The 23578-nt window shown below is 43.8% G+C and overlaps 1 protein-coding gene and 1 pseudogene across 3 annotated transcripts in view; one reads left to right on the forward strand and one right to left on the reverse strand.

Annotated features, from left to right (window-relative positions):
- SAMD12 (sterile alpha motif domain containing 12) overlaps positions 1-10707 on the forward strand; it is a 169383-nt gene extending 158676 nt beyond the window's left edge. For all 3 annotated transcript variants that reach the window (XM_040066988.1, XM_040066961.2, XM_040066977.2), the window contains one exon: positions 9742-10707. In XM_040066988.1, coding sequence (XP_039922922.1) covers positions 9742-9764 — 23 coding nt within the window. In that variant the 3' untranslated portion in view covers positions 9765-10707. The remainder of the gene's footprint in view (positions 1-9741) is intronic.
- Positions 10708-21000: 10293 nt separating this feature from the next.
- On the reverse strand, positions 21001-23115 carry LOC120763699 (U4/U6 small nuclear ribonucleoprotein Prp3-like; annotated as a pseudogene).
- Positions 23116-23578: the final 463 nt, after the last annotated feature.

Raw genomic sequence — 23578 nt, forward strand, 5'->3', positions numbered from 1 at the left:
AATGTGGAGAATTCCAGCAGGTCCTGTAAACTGTCCCACAGGACATGGTTGATACCACTTACCAAACTTGGGCAAAGGGAGAGATTACACAGCATTTTGTTTGGGATGGCAGCAACCGCAGACAGCATCACCTCCACAGCATATGGTGTGGTCTGTCACCATTTGTATACATTTCTGTGCAGTCATCTTTTCAGGAACATGTGCAGGATTCAAAAAGAGACAGAAGAATATGCAGGTGCTTTGGATAGCCTCCAAATTAAAATGTTAGGAAACAGGCAAATCAGAGTAAAGCACAATTTGCAACCAGTCAGAGAATCCCTGTGCTGAGCAGGAACTCCCCAAAACCCTGAATGACTGATTAGCTCATGCATTCTGAACACTGGCTTTCTTTGTTTCATTCTTGTCAGGTTTTCATTACTGACTTCTTTGCTTGTCTCTGTGGTCAATACAGCCCACATAATTTCAGTACTTAGACTTCATGCATGACTTAAGAACTCTGATGCAAACTACCCATCCTTTGTTTATCAAGCCCTTCTGCCAAGGCAACATTATTGGTATTTAAGGTCTCCTTTAGGAATACATCCAGATACGGTCTTAGTAATCACCATGGGGACTCTTCAGATCTGGTAACTCATTTTGATCACTGTAATTCACTTTCCAGCTGTTTAGACAGTGACATGAAGCCCGATGTGCAGAGGGTGAGCCCACTTTGCTGCCTTGACACAGCATCAGTTGTGGGGTGGAACAGGAGCCCTGCCTTGGATAGGACCTGCCCTCACTGCAGCTCTCCCTGAGCTTGGTCCTGCACTGGGAGAAGTGGTCCAGGGGCCTTCTATTTGATTTTATTCTTAAAACAGTAGCGGTATATGCAACATGCTAATTGTTGTGTAGACCTTTCTGAGGATGTCTGGGAAGACTTGGTCACAATCAGATTGATGAGCTAAAATAATGGCTGCTTTTTTTCCTATACACCCCGGTGGCTGTGGAGCGCTATGATGGATTGTTAACATTGATGGCCCAGCAAATTCACTTTCAGATGACAATCAGTAAAGTACAATTTTGAGATAAAAATCAGACTTTGGGCCAGATTAGGAGAAGGCATCGTTGGCATTCTGGAGTATGTATTCCAGAAGCTTCCTCAAACCTCCTTTCCTCAGGAGCCCAACATGGCTCTGACAGCTTGAAGCACTTGTTGCTGGAGATGGGAGCTGGACAGACAGCATCAGCCTTGTAACTCTATTTGTGCTTAACTAGGAGCTGAAAAATAAGGCCATGTCGTCTCACTGAGGTATTTTGAAATTAAGGCCTTTTTTGATTACATGTTTAGACACTGTGTCCGTGAGAATAGCAATAATTATTTTCCAGATGAAGGTTGGACATTGTGCATTAAATGATTTGGTGGGGCACACGCTGAACTTGTAAGAATAAAGCAAGTACCAAATGGTATCAAAATGCTCTTTGTCTACGTTCTGTCTGTTTGGTGCTCAGAGCAGTGCAGGGGTTCTGGAGAAACCAGTGATAACGTGATGTGATAATACAGGTAAAAGGTATATATTAATTAATTCCTGCAAAAAGTAAACAAATTTGCTTGTTCAGCTAACTAAGGGGTGGGGACTGGTTTTGTAGGTTTCATGATGCATTTCTGTTTTGTTGTGTGGTAAATATGTGTGTGCATGTGAGCAGTCTTTTAGATGGTTTTAGTAGGTATAATTTCCCTTTTTTCTTGGTTAATCACAGAATGGAAATTTTGATTTCAAGGAATCTCACAGTGAATATCTTCCTGAAGGTGGATAGTTTGTTCCATTTATTAATCCGGCATAAGCTCTGCATAACCAGTGAGGGAGTTGTAGCTTCAGAGAGTTTCCAAACCCTTTTGCTATAATACTTTAAATTTTCCAGTGAAATTTTTAGTTTCATCTGATTGTGTTTCTTAACTTAATTCATATTTCATTGAGAATCCTAAGCAAGTAATAGGATGATATAATGCACAGAACTTACAATGCACAGAATAATTCCCAAATGGTGCTGCATGCTTCTGAGTGGGGTAGACTTGAAAGTGTCCTGCAGAATCTGCAGAATAAATGCAAATACAGGTTCTAGGTGGTGATCAGAGCAGCCACCAAACCAGTGGGGACTGTGCGCTTAAGCACATTACATGCATGCTGAAGATACCACCGAAGGCTATGTCTTCTTTGAGTTCACTCAGTTTGTACAGTTCCTGGAGCTTCATTTTAAAACCCAGTCTCTCGAGGTGAAAGCAATAGATATGCAAAGGGTCACAATGCAGTGCAAATGGCTGTACAGAGCCACAGTGTGGGGAAAGCCATTCATCAGTGACAACCTTTTTCACATCCTGCAGAGCACCCCAGAAGAGCTTGGGAGACCAAGAACTGATTACAACCAGGCAGTGAGAAAGGTGCATGACAAGGCATAAAGTCAGCAATCTCATATGCATTTTCAGTTTCAGACAGCACCAGATGAGACTGTCAAACTCCTTAGCATCACATTCCTTTAAATCTGTGCGTGCTACAATTTGAGTTTCTTGAGCAGAATGCTTCAGGACAGCCAGTTCACTGTTCACAGTGATAGGTAAGTATGCAGTATATCAAGAGACTTCTTTGAAAGAACCCATTAGCATCAAGGAAGCAGTTGCATATAATTTTTCAAAATATTTTAACTGCTTGTTAGTTCAAGGATATCATCCTTATCTGTTGAATGCAAGTGTTTTTCAGTTTTCTTTGAACGTTTGCAGCAGCAGGTGGGTGGTGGGATGTATCAAGCATCTTGAGTTGAGATGAATGAACGCTTTGAAAGAAAAAAAAATCTCTCCTAGGATTTTTCCTGGTTTTTGAACCAAACTTCTAAGCTTGGGAAATTTTCACAAGCTGGTTAGGCACAGACATAGAAAGGACATAATTTCTTGGGACAGATTTTAGTCCTGAGGTTTTCAGATTACACTGTAAAATCAAGTTCAGAAGATGTAAAAGCCTTTTGAGATATTTTTCAAAACAAGGCTAGAGTGTGAGCTCAAGCGCTTCAGACAGTTGTGCACCAAGAACTCTGATTTCTGAAGAAAAGGGCAAAGAACCAAAATTCCTGCATAAATAATCTGTACACAGAATCAGTATGTGTCCTTATTTTGTTTAACTCAGTAAAGTTGCTGAGAGATTTGCTTTGGTAAAGCTGGGGTTGTGTGTAAAGAGACTCTTGGCTAATCTGACTATTTGATGGCTTTGAATAGCTTAGCAAAACACATTTTGGACAACTACATTTCTACCCATTCTGTGTGAACCAACTGTGTTCCACAGAGCAGCTGCAATAACCTCTGACTAATTGTCTTTTCAGAAGGTTACCTACTGAGAGCATCTGCCACAACATCCATTCTCCCAGAAATGTTTCATCTCAGAATTGCCTGATGCAGGCTGGAGAGTCCAGCATCACAGGCAAGAAGGGAGATATCTCTTGAGGCAGCTGACCTTGTTGAATGTTCATCATCTGTCTTAAAATTGAGCATCCTGTCTAAACTGCCTTTAGAAGGCACTCTGAAGCCTTCCTTGAGATGAGAGGTGGCATTGATCTGGACAGCACACCTGGGAGTGAGCCGGGATCCCACATACCCACGTACTTGCCGGGGCAGATCACGGCCTCCATGCAGCGCCTGCCCAGCACCGTGCCCAAGCGGGCTGAGCCAAGCTGTGTGCCACTGCCCCCTCAAAGCCCTTCTCTGAGACACTCAGTGTAGCAACGCATAAATAACACCAAGGAGTTTATTGCTTGTAGCGTCATTCTTTTCTCTAGATCTCATGCAGGAATATTTATTCAGGAGTGTATTTATGGTGATATTAAAACTCTATCCAGGAGGATTAAGAGTACCTGCTTATGGGAGCAAGTTGTCCAGAAGAAGAAAAATAAACCTTGAATTTGTCCTTGGAGAAATAGCAATTAATATGTCAGCTGCTGTTTGTTTTAAAGACTCTGCTCTTGGAGTCTTTTGATGGTACATCAATGTCCCTGATCATTTCAACAAAAAATGTCTTGTTTCATGGTTGGGTTTTATAGTTAATGACAAATATGTCCTAACTGTCCCCTAAAAAGTAGGTGTGATGGGAAGACAACATTTGATTCTACGTATTTTGGGGTTTTATAGTTATTTTGCATGGACTCATTAAAGAATATCAAATGCTTTGGATTAGGATTATCGTGTTATATGATCTAGGTGTTGTGCTCACAGACCCACCTTTTCTGTCAAGTTACTCCAAAACCCAAATCTTGGTTTCCTGCTTGGCAACCAAATTAAAAAATCAAAGTAAAAAGAGACTTCCTTCCTCTCCCCTTTGGAATTTTTCTACCATGCTGACAACTTCATTTGACAAACAACAATTACACTTCAAGACTGTATCAGCTACGAGTTTTTAGTAATGGAGGGAAATCAGGCAAGTCAGACCAAGACATGACTGGTTGGGTATCAAAATTGGCAGGTTTATCAAAAAGCATCCACATGTCTGTATTCTCTTGGCTGCTGGGTGTTGCATTCAGTCCCTAGATGAAATGTGTCACTGTTACACACAGGCTCTGGGCTGTGGCACTGTCTCTGCTCAGCCCTGGGCTTGACTTGCAGCCTGTGCAAGCCAGAGCTGCTCCCATGAGAGGAGGGGTGGGTGGGTGGATGGAGCGGGCTGGGGGGCGGTGATTTGCCACCCACTCCGTGCTGGCTCCAGCTGGCTCCACGCATGCAATTGTTTGAGGTAACCTTGGATCTCTGGCATTGTTGACTCGGGTTATCAGCGACCTGTTACGTAATGAGGATGTGCAGCAATAACTGCGTTTACCTACAGGTTAAAAGAACTATACTTTTGAGCAGTTCTCCACCCAGAGCAGGAATGGGATGGCTTTGTGATAGAGTGAAACCAAATGCAGGTACAATTTCATTTGTAAAGTACATGGGTAAATGGTTCCTGTCCCTGCCAAGGCTGCCCCATGGCAGCACTTCCCAGCCACTGCCAATTCTCCTTCCACCATAGTGACTGATTGGGATCAGTAGCTCCCCAAGAAGGTACTTCCTTTTTACATACACTTCCGTGAGCCTTGCAGAGACACCTCATCCTCTCACTCCTCAGTGTTAATAATAATTCAGTGCTGTGCTGGCTTGAAAGCAAAACCAGCGAGAGACTCCAAGTCAGAAAAAACAACTTAATAGGAGAGAAAAAAAAAGTAAAATAAAACAAAACACATGCAATAGTACAAAAGATCACTGACAGAGTCAGAATACAACCTGGCACTGTGGTGGTAGCAGTCCAGATGAAGTGGTATTGTTGAAGCAGTGATCCCGTAGAAAGGTCTGGTAGCTCTTGTCCTGGGAATCCAGTGGGTAAGGCTGCTTGTGCTGTCCCAAATCCCAGATTATATCCAGGTGGGAATGCTTGGCTCCTCCCCCTGGGCAGAGCATCTCACAATGGGCTGATATCATTCTATGAGTCTTGCAGTGGGTCCTTGATTGCCCCTTCAACAGAGATAGCTCCTGGAGGGAGTTATCTATGAGTCATGCAGCAGGGCATTGATGGGCCATTAACAGAAGATAGTCTGGAGGGAGGGGGCAAGGGAAACACTGCCCAACCTAGTTTCAACAGCTCACGTAGATGGTGATAGAATACATACTTTGGGCACATCTTACATTGTAACCTAGGACAAATACACAATAAAGAAAAGGGTAAATCTATGAATGGGCTGCCAGGCATTTTCTTTTATCAGTGTCCAAAACTCTTCAATGGTAATAGTATCTGTTGGGGGCCCCAGTGCTGAACACATCTGGAGTACTGTGTCCAGCTGTGGAGTCCTCAGTACGAGAACATGGACCTGTTGGAATGAGTCCAGTGGCGTCCAGAATCACTAAATTGATCATGGGGCTGAATCACCTTCCCATGAAGACAGGCTGAGCTGGGGCTGTTCAGCCTGAAAAAGAAGAGGCTCCAGGGAGACCTTATAGCACCTTTCGTTACCTTAAAGGGGGCTGCAATGAGGTTAGAGAGAGACTTTCCACAAGGGTGTGACCAGACAAGGAGCCTTAAACTGGTTTTAGGAAGACCTTCTGTACTGTAGGGGTGGTGAGGCACTGGCACAAGTTGCCCAAAGAAGTTGTGGATGCCCCATCCTTGGCAGTGTCCAAGGCCAGGCTGGATGGGGCTCTGAGTAACCTGGTCTAGTGGAAAGTTCCCTGCCCATGGCAGGGGAGTTGGAACTAGATGATCTTTAAGGTCCCTCCCAACCCCACTCATTCAACCATGAACTCTAGTTAATAGCAAGGTGCAACAAATCCACAATAATATACAGTATATTATAATGTCTCAAGTGACATGAGACACGTGAAGTGAGATACCTATGGCGTTTCTAGCACAGGAAAAATACTGCTAAATATAGCTGAGTGCAGTTTTTCACAGACTCCAAGGAACAGATGGTAGAAGAATGTTTGGAAATAGGCATTTTTCATTATAATCCTGTGTTTGAAATGTGCTGACTTCAAAAATATAGTATAAAATTAGTTCCAGGAGAGTAAACTAAGGAAAGATAATAGATGCTTGTTTTCTTTATCAGAATCCCTCAATTATGGAAATGCAGCAAATAGGTAATACCTCTAGGCTGAGTTGATTTAACATGTGTTTAAAATGAATGTAAAATATGTCCCTTTCTCAGACAAAAATCACACAGCACAGATATTCAAAAACTGAAATACATCTCTGGCTTTGAAATGATAGTTGTCTTTCTACATCAGCTTCTTGAAAATGTCATGTGAGATTAGATCTGTTCAGTGTTGTGTTGGTAAGTATATACACCCCCTGTAAAGGGCTGTTTTTATTTCGAGAGCTTACTGTCTCAGGCAGGGTTTTCAAAGGCAACTGCTCATTTGTGATAACTTTTATAAAGATCTTTACTTTCAGTAAACACTGGATATGTTCTGTTACAAAACCAGGGTCCTTAGAGGAGCCTCCAGCTGGGCACGAAAAATTATGCAGATAATGAGGAAGAATAGGTGCTTCTAAAACACTGTCCTCAAAAGACAAAGTGAGAAGAGAAGAAACAGGCTAGATGACCACTAAAGCCTCAGTTTGCTTGCTCTAAGTGCCAAGCTTGACAGAACTACTACTGTCTGCTTGTTCAGTGTTGCCAGTTGTATCCAGACACCTCTGCATGGCTCAGAGTGGTTGTGCTCCCTCTGTGGTGTGGATGGAGCTCGGGTTCCATTTCTCCTTACTTTCATGGGTTTCTGTCTGAAGGGCCAGCTGGCTCATTTCAAACTTAAGTACAAGTTAATGGCTGAGACAATGGGGATGATTGGGGAATTTCAGCTTGAGTGCAGTCATGAGACTTGACCTGATATAATTAGCCAGTTTACCCATCTTATTTTAGTCCTCCAACTCTGAGGCTAGACTAGGTATTTTCCATTGCTTGGGAGAGCTTTTGAAATTTTCCCTACTTTGCAGCAGATGAGCTCAAAGAAAGACAGGCCTTTTGTGAGACAGGCCTGTCTCTACTGATGCAACACAGATGGGAGATATCCTCTGATTCACCTGAAATCAAATACTTTTGAGGTTAAGTACCTGTTTGCTGCTCTCCAGGTTAAACCTCCCCACAGATTTGCCCTTTGCCTTCAAAATTGCTTATGTTACCACTGCTTTCTTTTCTGTCTTGGGGGATGCAGTCAGTTATCTGTCTAGACCACCTGAAGTATGTTCTTCTATGAGTATATGTTCTGTATGTTCTTCTGTATGGAGTGAAACCAGTTGCTGGGTCTGAAATGTGCATTTTTCTCAGGCCAGTACTGCTGTGGGCATCTCATGTAGTAGATGACAGTAGGTGGTGTTGGGAAAGTTGCCCCAGCGAACCTGAAGGATAGAAGCAAAGCAGCTATAAAAACAGAAATCAGGAGTAGCACCATAATCAGGTATATAAGCCCACATAAGGAGGGAAATAATTAAGGAAACTGTTTTTTACTGTTCCTCTATTTCATAGGGCATATTTATACCCAGGGGTCAACTGCTCATGTCAGGGAGTAGGTGGTTTTTTTAGTCTTGTGCAATACCTACTGATTTACTATCCCATCCTTTCTCTGCTCAATCAGATCTTCATGTCCATTGCTACAGGAGTTTAGGGTAAGAAGAGGCAAATATGGGCAAAAGTAACAGCTTGGCAGAGCCACCCCACAGAGAAGAGCCTACCAGGAATGATTTTGAAGGAGTGAGAAGCAGAAATCCACTGCCAGCCTGAGTTTCAGCTGATGTGAATGCTGCCTTGGCAGTATCAGTATACTGTTATCTTCACAGTTAGGAATCTGGCCCAAAACCCCAACAATCCAGCTCTTCCCACACATACAGATACATATATTCATGAAAGAAGTAGGATATCAGCTGGAAAGGGTACAAAGCCCATTCTGACGAGTCCCATCCCAGCACTGCCCTGGTCCATAGGACAGGTGATGGGTGAGGGCTGTGTGATAAACAAAACTGCCTCCCAAACATTTTAGTGGTGGTCTCAGCAGTGCTGGGTTAACGCTTGGACTCAATGATCATAAAGGTCTTTTCCAGCCTAAATGATTCTATGATTCCATGAAATAATATGATGAACTTGTCTCTGCATGGTTTCTCAGTCCCAGGAGCTTGAGCCTGTGATGGGTTTACAAGCATTTATGTGCTCCACACTGGATTAACAACTGAATGTGTTTCAGCGGAGTAGTTCTGCACAGGCACTCGTCTCCTGTTCAGAAAGGCAGAACAAGGAGCACAAATCCCCATCAGAAAATGTATGAGCTTAAAAATACTTAGATTGGAAGAGGCTTCAGGAGATGGTTCCAGTAAGCTATGCTCAAACCAGGAGCCACATCAGGTTGTGTGGGGACTCATCTGGTTGAGCTGCAGATATCTGTGTAGGTGGAGGTCCCATGGCTTGGTCAGGCAACTTGGTTCAAAAGGTAACCATCCTCGCCTGGAAGATTTTTTTCCTTGCATCTAACTGGAATATCTCTTGTTGCTTCTTGTTTCCATTGCCTCTTGTTCTTTTGCTGTGCTTCTCAAAGAAAAGTTTGGGTGAAGGGGAGGAGAAGTTACAAGTAAGCTCCACGTTCTCTTTCTTTATGGTGTGATGGCTGTACACCCCTTCAAGGGCTTTCAGGCACGGAACAGGAGCCACCAACACTGAGTGGGCTGTACTGCTTAGCAGGGGAAAGAGAAACTCTGCAATCTCCTCATTATCTTACAGGCTCTGATGGGGGGAAGGATATGGGTGTGTTGTTTTCATATCTATGCACCAGTGGCCAGTTCTTACCATCTTAGCCAGAAGAATGGGTGCAGGAACATCAAAGACTACTTGGGCATTTGGCGGAGCATTTGGCTATCAAGGCTTCAGAAGTTAATGCAAATCCAACCAAACGAAAGAGCCCTGCTCTCAGAGACTCAGACTACAGGAAGAATAAGCACTGCTTTCACATGAGGCAATAAAATTCAAGTAGGATTTGTTAAATCATGCAAATGATTGCTGGTCTGCACTTTATATTTATCGAAGGAATTGATTAAGAGTTTTTTGGTTGGTGAGTAAAGTTGATTAAAAAAGTATTAGGGTCACAATATATATTATAGGAGTACATTTACTAAGCTCAAACCTGACTTCTTAAATTTTAGTTGAAATGCATGATAATTGCTCTGCTCTGTTCTGTACTCACAGTCTGGTTTTGAATTTCTATTTTGTTTCTCACAGCCCCAGCAGAGAGCTCTCCATAAACATTTCCAACCTCTAAAGCTGCTGTCCTGCCACTTGATATGAAAGTGAACTTTCCTTCATGAAAAAACCCACAATAAATGGCGTTGCCAGAGGATGACCATGGAGGATTGAAGACAAACTTGAAGTAAAATCAGCCCACTCAGCTGATACATTCTGGGGAGACCTGGTTTGCTGTGGTGGTAATATGTGGTGCAAAATATCCAAAATATCTAATTTGTTGAGAATGGTCACTGACAGACCTTCAGCTGGAAAATTTGTTCCAGTCTTCATCACTGTGCATAACTTTTGAGTTCCCTTTAGGGGACTGTCTATGCCCTTCACTAGAAGTCCTGTTTTAGCATGGCAACTACTGGATTCTTTTATTATGTATGCAGATGGCATGATGTTTTAGGAAAAACTTGCAACAATTCTCCAATCTCAGTGGATATGTTCACAATATTACACCCTGATAGGAATGTAAACGTCTTGTATGTGTTAGTTTTGCAGTCTAATGGTATTCTGTTCAACAATATCAGCACTTCATATGTGCTTTTCTCACAGAATTAGCACAGTCCATATATATAATAGTCATTTTTTTAAAATACTGAGGCTATGTTTCAGTGTTTGTGCTGAGACTGCATCCAAACTGAAGCCCAGTACTGTCATCCCTTCCTTCACTGATTCACAGTAGGTTGTATAGATAGATTTGCACGTGGCAGAGATGTGACTTCTTTTATCAAGACTTAGAGAACAGATGTCACAGAGGTAGCCCAGAACAGGGCAGTTTGAATGAGCTGTAGGATACTGTGTCTGCTCTCCCTCTCACCCACCAAATATCAAAAGGTCTCGTTTCTGGTGTGCCAGTGTGTTTTCTAACTCAGCGAGGGAGAGGCAAGGGAGAGAGCCTTTCTCAGACATGTATGTGACCCTGGATTTGATCTGCAATAAAACCAGAATAAACTGAAGAATTCAGGTTTTTTATGCTGGCCACCATTTATGTTTTGGGCAGGGCTGGGAAATTGTAGTCCAAACCAAACTCTCTAAAAAGGTAAAGTGTAAGACTATACTTCTAAGGAGCAAGACACTCCCTTTGGAGAGGGCAGATTTCTTCATTAACTTTTTCCACTTTCTACTCAAAACAGTATTTTGGTAGGAACTGGGAATAAGCAAATTGTTCCAATAAGCCTTTCAATATACTGTAGCAGGCTCAAGACTGTTGCATTCAATATGAACGTTGTTTTATGTTCAGTCTCTGAATGGCTGACCTCATCACTGGTTGTACCACAGCTGGCTGTGGTACTGTTTCTTCCATGAGGACTCAGTGGAATTAATGTCTGTCCCTTACATCAGGACCTTCTCAGCACACTCCTTATAATGAACTGATGTCATCAACATATTGAGGGGGCTTCCCTCTTTATTCCTTCTTTCTTTAAAATCAAAGGTAGCTTTTTTGTGTACTTAAAGACTGTCACTCTCTCCAGCCTGAAAAAAAAGATACTGTAGAGTTGCTGTTCACGTTTATTCCAGACACCGAGTGAGACAATGCTGTGTGAGGTTGCAGTGATGGAGAGAATGTGCAGCTAGAGTAAGTCACAGGCACCTTTCTGAAGGAAGCTCCTGTGTTGTAATTCTTAAAAATTATTGTGCAGTTCATTGCCAGAGAATGGAAGGTCAACCACTGAGGGTGCCTGTACAAGAAACAGATAATTATCTTCAGGGTTTAATTTTTTTAGGTGGTTATGGGCTTAGGTTTCAGCTCTCCACCCATCTCAGATTCAGCTTAGTGGATACTTCTATAGTATTCAGTCCAAAAGCAAATTATTTTTACTGGTGACAAAGATTTTCAGAAGTTGCTAGTGATTTTTAATGGTTTGAGTCTTTCCATGGATTCTCAAATGGAGCTCCCAAGAATTACAGAGCAGTAAGCTTCTACATTCTCTTTCTGAAAATCCTCGTCCCTAATTTCAAATTAATTGGTGTAAAAATTCTCCCTAAAACATAAGGTTCTTTGCCAATGGCAACATTTGCACTTTTTAGAGCTTTTCATAGGGTTGCAGGTTGGAATCTGATACCAATAGAGCCGGCCATGCACATGGCACAGGTCCACTGTAAGCTTCAGCAAATTTTACAGCTCTTTCTGCTACAGGTTTTAAAAATGCACTCTGACAACTGACATCAATTTCATGTTGGTAAAGCAATTAAAAACAAACTACTTTGATTGATATGTTAAATTAAAAGGAGAATGCTATACTTCTACAGTAGGAGTTCTCTTATTTTACTACCCGGTGAAAAAAAAATCCACAATAATCAGATTGATAAAAGAAGAGTTTATCAGAGAGTTATCTTAAAAGGGTGTATGACAAGAAGTTTCGTTAGGCAGAGAGCCACTAGAAGCTTTTTTTGTATCAATGTTAGTTTTGAACATCTTCCAGTATATGGGCATGAATTTAGATGTGTGCACTTCTCCTGTTAAAAGAGTTTGCTTTAAAAGCGTCCCAGGATTTTAGCTATGGTGACCTAGAAAAGCAGTGTTATAGGCCCTGAGAAATGTGAAAATTGAGTCCAGACCCTTGAGTAGCCAGACTCAGAGAGAAGTCTGCTGTAGGTGCCTATCAGCCAAACCTCCCTTGGAGCTGGTGTAGGTCTCCATCCTGCAGCCAGCCTATGCATGTGGATAACTGCAAGCATAGCTCCCCCGAGCCCCATGACACTTCTCACGTGTATAGCTGTCTGCCAGAGCCATAAGGAAATAACTGTACTTTTTGGCTTGTATTTACCTATTCATTGTGTTTAGATTTTTTTAATCTGTTATTCTCCCAAAGTAGGCCATGCTTCCTCAGGGATATTTATGAAATTGTTCTACAACTCCTGAACAACTGTCTGGATCCCAGCGTATTCTTCTGAAAACTTTTTAATATAAATAAACATGTGGGAGAGATTTTTGTTCTTATGAATGGGGGCAGGTACTGTGTTCTCGGAAAGGCTGTTGAGTGCAGACAATCAAGTCTATTGCATTTTTTATGCCGAACACCTTATTAATAGCAGACATATCCGCTTTTGCCTGGGTTGCAGGAACAGTTCAGGGGAAAGAATGCTTTATCTCTAGTCAATAAATCATTTGTGTCGAGAGTGCCAAAGACCAAGCCAACTTGAAAGGGAGCAAATAAGTTATTCCGGCAAAGGAAGTGAATTTAAATATGCTCAGAGCCATTAGTTCACTGCAAAAGAGTGGAAGACTAATGTTATTTTCATAAAGCAGCCATTATCAGCGTGTGGAGATAGATAAATTCATAAAGGCCAGGCTGCTGTTACATTGATCACCAGTTTTTCTCTCTGAGACAAGGCAGGGCTGTGACCAGGACCGTGTTCCCTGTGCGGACCTGCAGCCTTCCTCCCAGCCCAGAGCCTTCCCCTGCTGCCACTCTCACCTGGTTTCTCTGTGTCCAGTTTGCAGCATCAGACCCCGCTAAGAATCCATCAGAAACTCAGCCATTCCGAATGCTTCACACTGTGACAAGTGTTCCTCTAGAAACCTGAAGGAATTTCTCACCCCAGAGAGCATGCTGCACCGGAGATCATCCTTTGCACTGTTTTGTTCCCCGTTTTTTGTTTTTTTTTTTCATCTGGGTGGCTTTCTGTGCCTGAACACCTGCCATTTATTCTGTTAAGGGAAAGGCAGCCTTCTGGGAGTGGAGTTTGAAAAAGCTCCAAGAGCTCTTTGGTTTTGCTTGTCCAGATGCATGACAATGCTGTATGAGTGAGTCCACCGCTCCCCGTCTCTTCCTTAGGGTAAGTGTTGTCACTCACCTGCAGCTGCAATGTCATTGAGGAAATGAAACCATTAAAAATTACACAATTCTGGGTTTGCCCTGAATTTTCAGAAGATCCTGTGCCAGACCCTGGCAGACCTCCGTTGGCACTACTCCATTGAAGTCTACAGAGATGTGTTGATTCGTGTCAGCCAAGGAGCCAGCATGAAGGTGGCATTTTTTTGTGATCACTAGAATCAACCTCCCTCCACCTGCCACAAAGCCAAAAGATCTGCATTATTCAAAATAAAGCAAAGTAAAACCCTGCATCTTTCACGTTGGTCCTCTTTTAACCGTTACCATCTCTGCCATCAGTCTCCTTGACTGCAGGAGTGCAGTTGACCCTGGTATATATAGGCTGTCAATAAGATTTTAATTTAAAAAGAGAAGGTCCTTTGGTATAATTAAAATTGATGGGTGAGGGGAAAATATTACCAGCATTACCTGCAACCTCCTATAGTAAAATTCAGGAAAGTAATTTGGAGTGCAAAGAAAGCCACCAACATAACGTATGGGTGATTAGGCAGGCTCATGAGGATAAATCAGCAAGTAAGAAAAGTAGATGCTTAATGAAGGAAGCCAAAAATGTATGGGAAATCAGTGGCAAATAGGTTAGGGCTGGTTACACCAAAGACTTTACATATATCCTAATAAATACCGTCATAGCAAAGCTAAGTGTGATGTTAGACAGATCCAGCACAAAGATTGCTCACACTATATTGGAAACACAACAAATAGTTTGTTTTGTATTTGAAAGCAGTGGAAGGAGGGAGTCAAATTACACATTAAAATGTAATTCGGTAATATTAAGCAGTAACTATCCAAACATAATTTTAAATTTGTAGAACCATTAACTGAATCCAGAAGTGAAGGAAAAACTTGCCTAGGATTCCTCAGAACCAGAAAGCATAAAGGAAGTTTTAAATGACAGCAAACCCTCAATAATTCAAAAGAATGAGTGGTTTGATCCAGAAAACTGTAGACTCATTAACTTCCTATCAGGCAAAATCATGGAAAAGTGGAAATGGTGTAATCATTAGAGCAATTAAAAATTGATAAAAGCCCTCCATATTGTTTTTATAGAACTGTATAATGCCAAATAAACTTGCTACTATTTTTGTGATATCAAAGGATTGTTGAGAAAAAAAAAAGGTCTGCTGGCGTAGTATACTTTGCCTCCTGTAGAGCATTTGATTCTGATAAAGAGCAAAATAGCACAATGCAAAATCAGTGTTACCCATATTAAATGGATTAAAAATGGATTACAGGCTAGATCACAAAAAATAGCTGTAAATAAGAATTATCCTCAGTGAGGCTATTTCTGATGAGCTCCTCCCAAGGTATGCTCTATTTTCAATATACCCCCAGGGAAGGAGAAAATTACTGTTGGCAGCAGCCAGAGATGACAAAAACAGGAGCATAATAAATAATGATCTGAGCAGATCAGTAGTGGAGAATAACCTGGAAGACAGAAAAGTTAAAAATCCAGGAGAGATGGCAGCAAGTCCAAGTTAGAAGCATGGAGAGTATGTCTGCAATAGTACAGTGGCTGTGAAGGTCATAAATTATCTCTTCAGCATCAGCCCCAGAGATGCTCTTGCCAGCTGGGATGTAGGACCTGGCAATAGTGATGCCATCCAGTTTGTTTGGTCACTTGTCAGTCTTTCAAAAAAGGTATCAGCAACTAGGAAAGATTATTTTCAATAGTTCCCAGTGTCAGTCAAGGGCAAGAAAACAGTTCTTATTATAGTGTCTGACTAACGAAGCTCAAGCTATTAATTTATCACAGGCAATTTGAAGAAGTGACTTGATCTCTGTCTGCAATCACAGTCTTCTACCTGGGCAGGGAAGTGCTGTCTGAAGGCAGGTAGCTCTTCTGTTTAGAAGAAAAGGGAATGATGTGCTTTACTGTTTGGAAACTGATTTCAGGCTAGAAATTAAGTGCAAATACTTAACAGGGAGGATGATTACCCATGGAGACAACTTACTCAGTTAGCTGGTATATTCTCCATCACATGACGTTTTTAAATGTGTGCAGAGTATTTTTCTAAGTCAATAAGCTCTACCTCAAACTGAAATACAGGCTCATTTTAGCAATTACTGGATGAAGTTATTAGGCATGTGTTATGCAGGGATTAGAATAGATCATCAAATGTAAACTTCTGAATTAAAAATATCCTGAAGTTGCCAATATTACAGGAAGGCAGGGCAATCTATATCCTTCCCCCCCCCTCAAATGGTGTTAATTTAAACAGCTTCTGTGGAAACCTGTGCATTTGGTATGAGCATCAGTAGGTCTGCTCACAGTTGTAAGGTTCTACTGCACATGATTAAAGGAAGAGAACTGGACAAAAAAGGACAACGAAACCCTTGGACATACCAAGTGTCTGTAGCCTTTCATTGATAGCAGCCAGGGACAAAATGATGAGGCCGTGTGGCTGTGTAGACAAAGCAAGGAATAACAGCTATGGGTTTTCCTCTTAAGGAGGTAGCATCTTGCTGGCAAGAAACAGATTTTCATGCCTGTGACAACTGGCAGAGAAGCTGCAGTGCTGATGGTGAGGATGATTGTATCACTGTGCAGCTGAGCACAGTACACAAGTTTCTTGCTTCAAAGACAGCAAACTTCTCCTCTCATGATGAGCCCCATTGGGTTAATAAAGCCCTGGAAGCGAAATTACCTCAATGGGATTACCCAGAGAAATAACAGCTGCTCCCAGCAGTGGTTTTTTGCCAGATTGGGTCCTGTTACCATTGGCCGGTTTGAATGTTGTACTTCAGAAGTAAGCAAAGGAGCACTCAGTGTCTGATCCAGATTTCACAAAACCACTGTTGATGTGCACAAGGCAAGTATGAACCATTGGAGTCATTTTCCATGTGCTTCATCAAGTCGTGGGGAAAGCACAAACTGGGATGTACGGTCTAAAGAGTACACAGTTTACGCAAACAATGGAAACTATAAAAGCAATACTTACTGCAGATTGGTGTTAGTCACCGTGCAGCTCTGGAGGAGAGCATTCTGTGGCAGGCATGGCTGAGGCCACCTGGGCAGGGGTGAAGCTGAACTGGCACATTACTGTAACATCTGCTTCTGCCATGAGAGTAGGACTGGCAGCATTATCACAGCTCGGGCTCAGACCAGGCTCAGTCTAAGAAGGGAATGAAAAGCTCCTTTCCGATGCTAATTCCAAATACATCTAAATAGTTTCTTGGGAAAAAAAATTCTCTGTAGCTGTTACACCTCTAATCACATTCCTTGTATTAAGCATTTGCCTTGAATTTATCTATTTAATATCATAAGTCACCAAATTAAATAGCAAAACACAGGAGTTTTTTGAAGCAGGGAGATTGGTATTGCAGCAAAATTGCCTGTAAGCAATAAGAAGCTGTGCAGGGAAGGGGGGAAAAAAACCTTCAAATTGTCCCTTCAGATGCTTAGGGGACTTGCTCAGTTGCTTGGGGTTTTTTCAATGTTGAGAGGGTGGCTTTACGTCTAGGCAGAAGCTTTCCTTACTGAGCCAGATAGTCTCAAGATCAGATAGATAAAGAAATGATGGAGTCCATTTGGCACTTTGTCTGCTTCCATTGTATGTAAGAGGCTCCTTCTCTGCATTTCTGAGAAAGGTGGAAAAGAGATTAAGTGACGGTAGAAAAAGGAGGGGCAGGAGCTTCCAGTCTATGCAAAGCATCTCAGCATGAGACTCACGTCTCATCCTTCTCTCCTGAATCCAACACCACCAACCAAGGGGAGGAATGGGGCTGTGCTGGGCTAACCCACAGGCAGAGTGCAGTGTTCTGTTGGTGCTGAGTGGCTCCTATAGGCATGGCAGGAGACATTTCCTACCAGGACTGGAAGTACCCTGGCAATGTGAATGACCAGCATTTCTACAAAGAGGCTGTGACTGCTAAGAAGAGTCCTTTGCTTTGCACTAAGCTGCAGGGATGCTTGGTAAAGCTAAGATGTATTTTTAAATTTCTTACAGATATTGCAGAATCTCAAACTAGCAGGGCAGTACTTTGGGATATGCTGGGCTTTGTTTTCAGTTCTTTGTAGGGACTGCCTCAACCTGGACCTGCTTTGAAATGAAACTATTGCCTGGGTGTCTTGGTTTGGAAAGACAGGTATCTGCCAGGGAAAAGCTGGAGCCTCCCTTGGAATGGAGAATATAAACATTCTCCCGCCAAATTATTATAATTTTGAAATTAAGGGGCTTTCAGACAAAGATACAGGAATAGGAATAACAGTTCTTTACTAGTATTATTAAAAATAAAAATGTAGTAGTACCAAAAAAAAAAAGAAAACGCTGACAGAGTCAAAATACAACCTGATGCCCTGTTGGTCAGGGTGTTGGTAGCAGTCCAATTAAGTCCTCCTGGAGTGACAGTTGTGGTTCTGTTGGAGCAGAGAGGGTCTTATAGAAGGGTGTAGTTTCTCTCTGAAGGTCCAGTGGTGGTGAGATGGGTCCGGTCTTCCTCTGGCAATCCAGTGGAAACAGGCTCCCCTGGTGTTCAGAATCTCAGCTTTTATCCAGGTAGGAATGCTTGGCTCCTCCCACTGGGTGGAGCATCTCACAATGGAATGATGTAATTTTATCAGTCAAGCAGTGAGCCTTAATGGCCCATTAACAGCAGATATCCTCCGGAGGGAGGATGGGTCCTGGAAGAGATAAAAAACACCGCCCCAGCTGGTTTTAACAGCTCTCCCATTAACAGAAGACACCCACCCCCTCCCTCCCAGGGTCACAAGGAATGGGTCATAGAAGAGAAAAAACATTTCCCCAACTGGGTTAAACACTTAGTAATAGAATACATATTTTTGGTTACATCTTGCACTGCAACCCAAGACATTATCCACCCCTTATTCTATTACTATCTGCATCATATCCAAATCAATAAACTCTACTTTTTTTATATATATACATATACAATGAAACCTTACACACAACTCTCACTCAAGATTATGTTTCCCTGTGGTACACAACTGGTTTCTCCATCTTTCTGCATTACCCACCAAGTGTAACCAGGTCCTTGAGCAAAACCAATCCCATAGATGGCTTTGCCTTTGCCTGAGGTGGATGTAACTCAAACAGTCTTTCCTAGAATACGTTTCATGTGTACCAGAGGCAGTTTATCTTCATCCACTGTGTGCAAGGTTTCAGACTGGGCAGGACCGGCTGGATTGAACAACCCTCAGGTGTTAACCGTCCAGGTGACCTTTGCTAAATTAATTTCCCAGCTTTTGAAGGTCTTCCTGGTAAGTGCCTTCAGGGTAGTCTTAAGTAGTCCATTGCGCATTCAACTTTCCCAGCAGCTGGTGCATGATAAGGGGTGTGATATATCCATTCAATGCCATGTTCCCTGGCCCAGGTGTTTATAAGGCCGGTCTTGAAATGTGTCCCACTGTCCAACTCAATTCTTTCAGGGGTGCCATGTCTCTACAGGGCCTGCTTTTCAAGGCCCAGGATGGTGTTCCGGGCAGTAGCATGGGGCACAGGGTAGGTCTCCAACCATCCAGTGGTGGCTTCCACCATGGTCAGCACATAGCGCTTGCCTTGGTGGGTTTGGGGAAGGGTGATGTAGTCAACCTGCCAGGCTTCCACTTATACTTGGACCATTGTCCACCATACCATAGCGGCTTCACCCGTTTGGCCTGCTTGATTGCAGCACATGTCTCACAGTCATGGATAACCTGAGAAATACTGTCCATGGTTAGATCCACCCCTCAGTCTCATGCCCACTTATAGGTGGCATCTCTGCCCTGATGGCCTGAGGCATCATGGGCCCATCGAGCTAGGAACAACTCTCCCTTGTGTTGTTAATCTATCTTTGACACCTCTGTCTTTGCAGCTTGATCTACCTGCTCGTTGTTTCGGTGCTCCTCATTAGTCCGACTCTTGGGGACATGGGCATCTACATGATGGACTTTTACAGGTAGCTTCTCTACCCGAGTGGCAATGTCCTTCCACTCATCTGCAGCCCAGACTGGTTTTCCCCTACGCTGTCAATTGGCCTTTTTACACCTGTCCAGCCAACCCCACAGAGCACTGGCTACTATCCACAAAACAGTGTAGAGGTAGAGCTTTGGCCATTTCTTTCTTTCAGCAATGTCCAGGAATTGAACGGCTTTGAGTTCAACAAGTTGACTTGGTTCACTTTTTTCCTTCAATAGCTTGTGCGACTTGTTGTGTGGGGCTCCATATGACTGCTTTCCATTTCTGGTTCATCCCTACAATGCGCCAGGAACTGTCAGTGAAAAGACTTTAGCATGTTTCTTCCGCTGGTTATTGGCTGTACGGTGGAGCTTCTTCAGCCTGTGTCTCTTGGCTCTTGTTCCTCTTCATCCGTGAGGCCAAAGTTTTCACCTTCTGGCCAGTTTTTAGTTATTTGCAAAATCCCTGGGCAGTTCTAAAATCCCAGGGAATCAGTGGCATGGTGGGTAGAGGGAACCTTTCCTTTAAACATCCACCCCAGCACCAGTAGTCGGGGTGCCAGGAGGAGTTGTGCTTCTGTGCCAATCACCTCCGAGGTGGCTTGAACTCCTTCACAGGTGGCCAAGATTTCCTTCTCTGTGGGAGTGTAGCTGGCTTCAGACCCTACGTAACTTTGACTCCAGAATCCCAGTGGTTGGCCCCGAGTCTCCCCAGGCACCTTCTGCCAAAGGCTCCAGGACAGGCCATTGTTCCCGGCTGCTGAGTAGAGCACGTTCTTCACATCTGGTCCCGTCCTGACTGGGCCAAGGGCTACCGCATGAGCGATCTCCTGCTTGATCTGGGCAAAGGCTTGCTGCTGTTCAGGGCCCCAGTGGAAATCTTGCGGGTAACCAGGTAGAGAGGTGTAACATTGCATTGCTATGAAGTTCATTGTGTCCAGGGAAGTTACAGCTGCTGGCATGGGAACACACGAGAGGAGTCTCTGTTTCGTTAAGCTTGAGAATACATTTATTTCCCCCAGGGCTGGAGAGGGGGGTGAAGATGAAGAGAGCTCACAGGGGCAGGGTCATGGGGTTTTATAGGGTATTGCAGGGGAAGAGTTTTAGGGTTTGTGTCAAGGGAAGAGTTAGCACCAGGAGAGATCAGAGTCCAGCCTCCTTAAAATGGGAGGACTCCATAGAGAAGGCTCACAATGTGGCTGTACTCAGGAATGTGCATTCTCCAAAAACCTGTTGTGCCTAGGAAAGCTTGTGTTTCATTCTTGCTGGTCGATAGAGACATCTCGTTGATCTTATTGATGACCTCACTGGGAATCTGACATGGTCCATCTTGCCATTTTACCCCCAGGAAATGGATCTCTCGAGCAGGTCCCTTGACTTTGGTTTTCTTGATGAACTGGTTTCCAGGAGAATCTGGATGATCTTCTCTCCTTTCTCAAACAATTCTACTGCTGTGTTCCCTCACACAATGATGTCATCGATGTTCCATCAAAGTAGATGTTCCAGAGCCTCACCCTTTTCCAGTGCAGCCTGGATAAATCCACAGCAGATGGTGGGGCTGTGGGGCAGGAGTGGCCATGGGGCCATGGCCAGGCTCAGTCCATGGACTCCAGCATGGACTCGCTGAGCGCCAGGTCCCAGTAGTGCTCAGTGCTGTGCTTCTTGAAGTGTTCCCGTGCCATGTTCTCTGTGGGGCAGTGCTGAAACTTCACCTTGCCAAAACTGCGATCCTTTGCCATGCCCTCCCAAATGAGAGAGCATTTGTTTGTTTTCTTAATGGACTCCCCATCAAACTTACCATCCTCTGCCTTCATGTTTGATGTCTGCTCATCCCACTTTATTCAATGCAGCATAAGATGTTTGAATTTCTTCTGTGCTTTCGGGCCTCCTTCTACCACCACCACATTGACATCTTTGTGCAGGACCACCACACCTGTGAGGTACAGCTGCCCAGCATTCACCTCAATTTTGGAATTTTTTTGCTGGATTGCTCAAGTTTTGGACCCTGTACACAGCTATGTGAACTCCCTGCGAAACATCTTCTTTTAGCTTTTTCACTTTCTTGGCATTCTGCTGCTCTGCTGTGAGCTTCCTTGCTGTGTTTACTTCCTCCTGAGCCTTCTGTCCCTTGTTCATCTGCGCTTGGATGTGAGTTTCCACCTTTGTGGGGTCCTGGACAGCTTCCATACCCAGCACCTGCATCAAGCTGGAAATCCTCACTTTGGGCTCTGGTGGTGGCATCAGGCCCAGCCTCACCTTCTCCTGCAGCTCCTTCTGGGCTTCTCGCCGTGTCCGGCACTGTAATGTCTTCTGTTCTTTCTTTGTTAAATACACAGCCAGGGTCACTGGCATGTCCCTGTCCACTGGGGGGCTGAGCTGGGCTGGGTGTTCCACCAGGTTTGTGATCCCAAAGTACTCATCTTTCTCTGAGGTCATTTCATCTTTTAAATCCAGGTCGTTGGGGATGATGTTAGAGTCCCACCACTCGATCTCTGGGATCTCCCCCTCCTTCAGCTCCTTAGGGGTGATCAGTGTCAACTTGGTGGAAGTGTGAATCCCAGTTTTCCTGGCAACCTGGGAGATCTCTGCAGCTTTGCTAGCTGAGCATTTGTTTGCAACCTCTGGGCAATTTTCTCAAATTTGCCTTTTTCATGGAACCTAAAGGTGCATTTCTGCCACTGGGCTGGGGTTATGGAGACCTGGGGATCAAAGTACGTGTTTGACTCCATGTCTTCCAACGGCTTTTCCTTAAGCTGCTGTTTGTACTGCCCTCTCTTCATTGCTCGGATGTTGGCCTTTAGGGTGGGCATGCAGTGGGTCGGCTCAATCTCGTTCCTGTTTCCATCCACTGTCCGGCCCTGCTCATCCAGGATCAGAGGCTTCGCCTTGGTGTTATCCTTCAGCTCCACTTTCGGTGGTGCAATGCCCATGGTGTGCACGTTGCACAGCCCCACTATGTTGGCATTGCTGATGAGCCCTGGTTTCAGGGCCAGCTGAGCCTGGATCCAGGCCTGCATCTCCGCAGATTTTCTGGCCTTCTCTATGGCGTCATTCATGAACATGGCTGCCTGCGAGGGCTGGATCATGTTGCTGATGGGGAGCCGTTCTGATTGGGATGAAGAAGAAATTTTGGGCTGTGGTGTAAGAGGACTGATGAAATGCAGCTGCTTTTTCCTTTCTTCGATCTGTCGGTGGCTGCCTCCATCATCTGTTTGATCTGCAACTTAGTCAGCATCCCTGGGCTCTCCAGCAGCGTGTCTGGAATGACTTCAAGTTTATCCTCAACCTCCTCAAACTGTGGGATGCACCACTTCTTGATGCCAGCGGATTCTTTGGACACCTCAGAGCCATCACCAAACACATCCTCTACTCCTGTTTCTGGTCAATGTTGGATTTGGAGTGCTGGGAGCTTCATCCTTCTTCTACTGCCTCAAAGAGCTTGTCTACAAAGCACAGGGTAGAATCATCCAGGAAGGGTTTAAGGTGGTCAGCCACTTTTTTCTTGTCCATGCCCTTCCCAACGCAGTTGAGCACTGTGGTGACCACAGCGGGCTCCAAGAAACCCAGCACACACTTCACCGTCTTCTCGATCCATGGCTTCAGCTCGTCCAGCTCCCGCTTGGACAGCGACATCTCTGCTCAGGCTGAGTGGAGCCACCTGGCTCAGAGTGACCAACCCTCACACCAGTCCTGTTCCAGCGGCCCCTGAAACAAATCGGTCTTTGGAAAACAGGTGTCTGCCAGGGAAAAGCCAGACCCTCCATTGGAATGGAGAATGTAAACCCCCTCCCTCTGAATTATTATAATTTTGAAATTCGGGGGCTTTCAGGCAAGGATATGGGAATAGGAATAACTACTTTACTAGTAATATTAAAAATAAAAGTGTAGTAGTACAAAAACAGTAGTACACACACACACACACACACACACGCACACACAAAAAAAAAAACCACCAAAAAAAACCAAAAAAAACAAAAAAAACCAAAAAAACACCAACACTGACAGAGTCAAAATACAACCTGATGCCCTGTTGGTCAGGGTGTTGGTAGCAGTCCAATTAACTCCTCCTGGAGTGACAGATGTGGTTCTGTTGGAG

This window comes from Hirundo rustica, chromosome 1, assembly GCF_015227805.2.
Source record: "Hirundo rustica isolate bHirRus1 chromosome 1, bHirRus1.pri.v3, whole genome shotgun sequence".
Lineage (NCBI taxonomy): Eukaryota > Metazoa > Chordata > Aves > Passeriformes > Hirundinidae > Hirundo > Hirundo rustica.